The 6,953-nt window shown below is 53.6% G+C and overlaps 1 protein-coding gene across 1 annotated transcript; it reads right to left on the bottom strand.

The window, feature by feature from the left end:
- Nucleotides 1-261: 261 nt before the first annotated feature.
- On the bottom strand, nucleotides 262-6,372 carry LOC135830428 (uncharacterized). Its single transcript, XM_065342685.1, has one exon. It carries the CDS (start codon nucleotides 6,370-6,372, stop codon nucleotides 262-264), a length of 6,111 nt encoding a protein of 2,036 aa, XP_065198757.1.
- Between the last annotated feature and the right edge of the window lie 581 nt (nucleotides 6,373-6,953).

Below are 6,953 nucleotides of genomic sequence, written 5' to 3'. Positions count from 1 at the left end.
ACTACAAGAAAACAAATCTCGGCAGCTAGCAACGAGTGCATTCAGAGAAGAAGCAAACAAGTTCAGATTTAAGTAGTTTGTGATGAGCAGCAGAGACAAACATGCAGGAGAGTATAATTATATGATGAGATGGAGGCGACATTGGGAATACTCGGATTCACAATGTACGCGTGCCATCAGCTGGGTAATCAGAGTCGTCGTTGGACATCGTAAGTAGTCTTCATGATGTGGTGACATTCATGACATTCCCGACAACGAAAGTTATCTTACCCACTCTGCGATACGCTCACGGGCCTTCTCTGCTGCTTTGCGATTTGCCCGCCTAGGCTGGAACATGGTTGGAGCAGCTTCGTCCGCCATTGCCTGTTCCATAGCCGTCGCCGGTGCCGGGCGGTGTTCCATATCACCAGCCTCCACTGCTCCGACGTCATCCACAACGTGCAGCTCGAGCGGATAGAGCTTGCTGATCGGTCTCGACAACACTGCCTTCGATTTAGCCGTCTTCAGCTTGACAGCTCTGACTTGGCCATCGACTCCAGGTAAGATTTCTACCACTCTGCCGAGTCTCCAACTTCCACGTGGCTGGCCGGTCTCTTGGATTACGACCACTTCTCCGACTGTTGGTGTCCGAGAGATGCTACTCCGTGACTGTCGGTGTTGACTCATTGATGCTTCGCGCAGAGCAGGGAGGTACTCATCTTCCCACACCTTCCATGCTACATCCAGTTGTATCTGTTGCCGTTTCCACATCCTCGTGACCTTGGCTGCTGGTGTCTCCGGACCGTCCTCCTCGTCGCTGTCCGTCTGAAAACCGGTTGCCGTTCTTCCTCCACAGAGGAAATGTGACGGTGTCAGGGGTGAGAATGAGGACACATCGTCGTCGTCAACATATGTGAGCGGCCTCGTATTGATCATGCCTTCCACTTCGGCTGTCAGGGTTGCGAGCTGGTCTAGAGTCAGGAGGCACCTTCCAAGACTCTTCCTCAAGGCTCTCTTGACAATGCTCACCAGCCTCTCGTACACACCGCCCTTCCATGGCGCAAACTCTGTTGTGAAGCTCCATTCGATATTCTCCGTTGAGAGATACGATAGCAGGTCTGGGTTGGCAAGAATCAGCTTCAGATGATCGTCCAGGACAGAGCGTACCAACTTGAACTGGGGTGCGTTGTCACACACAATAGACTTTGGCTTGCCTCGTCTCGCTGCGAACCGTCTCATGCTGTTCAAGAAGGCTGCTGCAGATAGGCCAGAGACTATGTCCAGGTGTACAGCTCGTGTGGTTAGGCAGGTTACTAGGTTGATCCATACCTTGCCTTTCTCCGTGCCGGTGCGGATCAATAGCGGTCCGAGGTAGTCAAGACCAACGTACGTGAATGGAAGTGCTCTGGTAATCCGTTCCTTGGGCCATGGGGGCATGGACGGCAACTTGAACGGACGCCCTTCGTGTCTTCGGCAAACCGAGCACTGATCCAGGATACGGCGAACGATAGCACGGCCACGTATGATCCAGAACTCTTGCCTTGTCTGGGCCAGGGTGTGTCGAACACCTGCATGCAGAAGCCGTCCATGGACTTCGCTGATGACATGCTTCGTGAACGCGTGATACGTTGGTAGCAGCTTCGGTAGTTTCTGGTTAGTTGGTAGTTCAGCGTTGCTCAGTCTTCCGGCGCATCGCAGTATGCCGTTGTCGTCGATCACAACACCAAGGTTAGCAACTGAACTGTGCTTGGCATTGGTCTTGATAGCTTTGAAGATGTCAGGGAAGGCCTCGCGTTGTACCATTCGAGTCCACCAATCTCGCGCAGCCTGTATGTCTTGTGACACGATGCCGTAGCTGTTGCTGATCTGAGAGAGACGTGGTGAGTTGGGACGCAGTTTCTTCAGGAACTTCATGCACAGAGCAGTGATTCTCAGGACCTTCCTCAAACTGCTTGCTCTCGTAAGCACGCTGCCGAGACCAGATGGAATGGTGTGTGGACTAGGTTGGTCAGTAGCACGATCGCTGCCACCAGTCACCAGGCTTGCGGTATGAAGCGTTGGTGCTTGCTCCTCCTTGCTGGCTAGGTCGGATTCGTCAGCTGAGAGTGTGAGGTCCTCGTCTGGCCAGTGATCTGATGTGGTACGTAACCAGTCCGGACCGTGCCACCATGACTCCTGAAGATCGGCCACCAAACCGCCTCGGCTAGCGACATCAGCAGGGTTGCACTCTCCAGGAACATGGCGGAAGGACAAGAACTCGCCGCAAGTACGAATCTCTGACACACGGTTGGCCACGAATACGGACAGTGGCTTGGATGATTTGATCCAATGCAGAACACAACGCGCGTCCGTCCATAGGGTGATGCTGGTAAGTGGGAGATCGAGTTCATCTTTGCAGAATCGGGCTGCCCGTGAACCAATCGTCACGCCAAGTAGTTCCAGCCGTGGCAGGGTGAGACCGTTAGGCTTGCCGTCCTTGGACTTCAGCGGTGCAAGACGTGTCTTGCCGAAGAGGAGCTCACAGGTTGTCATCATGGCTATGGTTGTGCGGAGGTAGACCACAGTTGCAAAGCCCAGTTGTGACGCATCGGTGAAGACGTGTAGCTGGTAGGTAGCATCGGTTCCATTAGCAATTGGGTTGATTTGCCTGGGGAACGATAACGAGCTGACCTCGCTCGAGGCTGCATGGAGGGTCAGCCAGGTGTCCAGTAGGTGTCCAGTCAAGACCGTGTCCCAGTCCATACCAGCTTGCCACAGAGAGCGTAAGAAGACCTTGATACGAAATGTGACCGGAGCAACCAGTCCCAATGGATCGTACAATGATGCAGCATACTTCAGGACAGCGCGCTTAGTCCAAACCGGGTCGGTGCTGGGTTGGGTTCGAGGACAAGCGAGCTGTAGACTGTCATCCTTGGTGTGCCACGTGATTCCAAGAACGTTGACACTGTCGCCCTGTGCCCTTTCCTTGGCATCCATAGCTGTCGTAGCGTGGCTGTTGTTAGATGCCCACTCACGTAGCCGCATGGACGAGCGAGAGAATACGGATGTAGTTCGGTTGCACATATCGTACCCTTCTTCCGGGGTGTCGACACCGATGAATACGTTATCCACGTAGATATTGCGGGACACCAAGCGACCGACATCCGCATCTTCATCATTTGCTAGATGGTGTTGGATTGTTGCCGCTAGCAGAAATGGACTGCTCACGATGCCGAACGGTACTCTCCGAAACCGATAGACCGCGATGTTGTCCGGAGTTGCTGTGGGATTAGTTGGATCGCGATACCATAGGAAGCGTGTCACGTCCCGGTCTGGCGGCCAGATGTCAAGTTGCAAGAATGCCTTCTCGATATCGGCTACCAGCAGAATGGGTGTGATGCGGAGTCGCATAAGAACTCCGGCAAGGTTGGGGAGCAACACGGGTCCACGTAGCAGACAGTTGTTCAAGCTCTTGTTGTGACGCCGTGCCTTGGCCGAGGCATCATAAACGACACGCAACTTGGTCGTCGTCTTCGTTGGAGTTAGAACTGGCTGGTGGGGTAGATAATGGAGTTGCGGACCAGTGACAGAATCCGGTGTCATCTGCTCAATGATGCCCATGTCGGCTTGCTGCTGGATCACCTTGTCATACTGCTCAAGTAGTGACGAGTCGGTGCTTAGCCGCCGCGATAGAGTCCGGAACCGGCCCAACGTCAATCCGTAGTTGTCCGGGAGAAACTGCTGCTGGCCGTTCCATGGCCAGCGAACGATGTAGCGATTATCGGTGCACTCCACTGTTGAGTGGAAATGTTGCAAGGCTACGTCATCGTCTTTCACGGGAGACGGGTGCTCTATCCCAAGCGTTTCGAGGCTCCACAAATCCGGAATGGACTGCTTAAGAGGCAGAACCTCCTCGTGTGAAACGTCGGCTGCGGCTGCGATCAGAGTGGTTGCCGGTAGGGCAGTGGTGGGAGAGGTGTCCGTCTTGCCGGTGACCACGTAGCCGAGGGAGGTTGGCAGAAGGTTGAGGCCTGATGGTAGAGGTTGCACATGGCCCTGCACGAAGTCCCACAGATAATCAGACCCAATGAGTATGTCGATCTTTAGCCGTTCATCTTCGGCGTTAATCGCATCAGCTAACTGGTTGTCGTGTTGCAGTTGCTGCAAGGTCGTGATGTCGGGGTGTGCAACCGCAGGACGGAGAACCGGGTTTGTGATGTGCGGTAAGACGCTGCCTTCGATGGCCTTCGTTGTACCATCCTTGAGATGAACGAACAGGTCGGAGATCGGTACCTGTGCTGTGTGGTGTTTGGTGGCACCAAAGGTTGACACGGACAGCCATTCATGGCGAGTATGGCGCAGGGAGAGCTGCCTTGCCAAAGCCTCCGTGAAGTACGTGCGATGGCTGCCTGAATCAAGAAGAACGCGAGCGGTGGTGATTGTACCATTGTTGCCTTGCACATTCGTTGTGGCGGTTTGGAGTGTGACAGTTGATCCTGTTGCTTGCAGGAGACACGATGACTGGTCCGAAGCAACTGTCTGGTCCGAAGCAACTGCCTGACCTGGAACCTGAGTGGGTGTGCACGTAGCGGTTGTAGTGTCAGAAGCTGCCACCGCTGCCGTGGAAGATGAACCGTCAGCTCGTCGGGTGGAATGCGAACCTACACCAGATGGCTGGCGACTCTGCAAGCAGATGGTATGGTGATGGTGACTTGGGCGCTTGCACATCCGGCAGGTCTGTGTTTGCCGTCGGTAACATTCCTGGCTGCGGTGACCGGAACCCAAGCAAATAAAGCAACGACGTAGCTCCATTAATCGTTGTTTCCTGGCAGCAGAAGATGTGTAGCGTGAGCAATTGTTGTCCATATGTTGGCCATCGCAGAATATGCAACCACGACGGGAACGTTGTGGTCGTCCTTGGGTATCAGGGTGAGCTGCCAGTGCATCCGCTGTGCTAAAGAGTTGCTTTGGCTGCACTCCAACAGCGTCAGGTTTGTTCGGAGGGCCTTGGCCAGTCCGCTGGCGGAGTTGCTCTTGTAGAGTTGTGTACTTGGCCATATACTCTCGTAGAGTGGTTAGTTTCCAGGGCTGGCCGGCGTTGCTGATACCACGCCACTCCTCAAACTTGGTGGCAACCTCGAGTGGAACCTTGCCCCACAGCTTTTGGCACAGGAGACGTTGATCTGCCAACTTCTCTCCCTGTGTTTCCAGCTGTCGAAGGAGACACTCCACAGTTTCGAAACTTCGATGGATCTCCATGGGCCTGTTGGGTGGTGCCGGTAGTGCTTCCAAACGGCTGTACAGGGATGCAATGATGATCTCCGCTGAACCATACTTCGTCTTCAACAGATCCTTGACGGTGGTATAGTTTGCACTTGTCAATGAGATGCCCGCTATGGCCTTCGCCGCATCGCCGGAAAGGCAAGATTTCAGGTATGAGAACTTGCTGACATCCGCAATGGGCTGGTTGTCGATGGAAGACTGGAATCGCTCCCAAAACTCTGGCCACTCAATCACCTTGCCAGAAAAGGACGGTAGAGTCAGCTTTGGCAGCTGGACGTTGAGGCGTGATGGCTGTGGGGCAGTACTGAGGCCAGCTGCCGCGGTTGCAGCATGGGCTGCCGCTAATGCCATGGCCTGTATCATGTCTGGGGAATTGGTTGGTGTCGGGACAGTTGGCTGGGCCTGTGTTGTATCCGTATGCTGAGCCTGAGCCACAGGGTTCTGAGTAGTAGCACTGATGTCCGTGCCTGTGGACATTGTGCTACGCCTTGCCTCCACACCCGTGCTAGGGCTGTCCAGTCTGCCTGCAGCAGATTCCGTGTCGCCCGTGCCTGTTGCCGGCAATTCCTTTGATTCCAGCAGTTCGCCCGTGGGCCTGTCCGTCCCATCACTGTCCACGACCACTACCTCCTGTGTTGTATCGTGCCGGGTGGCCTTCTGGGGTGTTGCTGCCTCTGCAGCAAGCTCCGTCACCACTGGTGAATGTGTCCCTACCCCTCTATAGTCGAGTAGTGCACGTGCGTCCGACACACTTGTGCATTCGTGGTCAAAGCCATCATCCCAGGCTTCCAAATCAATTAGTGCGTCTTCCACACGCTCGTCTGCCTCGCAGTTCTCCAGCAGGGTACCAATCTGCTCGGACAGGTCGTTCACTGTGTCAATCAAGGGTAGGATTTTCTCAACATCACTCTGAAGTGACAACAGACTAACGAATTTCTCCTCCGTTTTACGGAGTTCATGTTCGATCCTCCTCCTTACTCGCGTCACCCTTCCCTTGGCCCTGCCTCGCTTCTTGACTAGGTCGTTGTAAACCACTTGGTCCAGGACGTGAGATGTGCTTTGCTTCTCAGTCGTCTGATCCAAGGACTCCTCTCCATCGTTCGTTGTTGTCTGTTCAACCTCTCCGTCCATCGTAAAAAAACGAAAGTTGTTGGACGCGTTGGTTCCAAATCCTGGTCTCTACAGCACCATGTCGAGACCGGTAGGGGAAGACAGACTCATCAGACTCATTCTCATACCACAGTTTCCTTTCTAAAAACTTCACCTTCAACCATAATCCAAACTTGCCAACCACCACCGTATGTGTGTGCCTGCGTGCGTGCATCATGCAAGCGCGGATCATGCGGAATGCAATGATGCAACTACAAGAAAACAAATCTCGGCAGCTAGCAACGAGTGCATTCAGAGAAGAAGCAAACAAGTTCAGATCTAAGTAGTTTGTGATGAGCAGCAGAGACAAACATGCAGGAGAGTATAATTATATGATGAGATGGAGGCGACATTGGGAATACTCGGATTCACAATGTACGCGTGCCATCAGCTGGGTAATCAGAGTCGTCGTTGGACATCGTAAGTAGTCTTCATGATGTGGTGACATTCATGACAGATGTAGCATGCCGGTAATTATCACTGGCATAATTTGGGCATATTGGAAACCATAATTCAGCAATTCACCAAGCATAATCCGCCAAGGGCTGTCTGTTTGTACTGGT

The sequence above is a fragment of the Sycon ciliatum genome, unplaced genomic scaffold (genome assembly GCF_964019385.1).
Source record: "Sycon ciliatum unplaced genomic scaffold, ocSycCili1.1 SCAFFOLD_287, whole genome shotgun sequence".
NCBI classification, from domain to species: domain Eukaryota; kingdom Metazoa; phylum Porifera; class Calcarea; order Leucosolenida; family Sycettidae; genus Sycon; species Sycon ciliatum.
Note: the sequence above shows the minus strand (reverse complement) of the source record. Positions and strands in the feature narration are given on the sequence as shown.

Coding starts and splice junctions, on each gene's coding strand:
- LOC135830428 (XM_065342685.1), bottom strand. CDS start 6,372: ATGGACGGAGAGGTTGAACAGACAACAACGAACGATGGAGAGGAGTCC.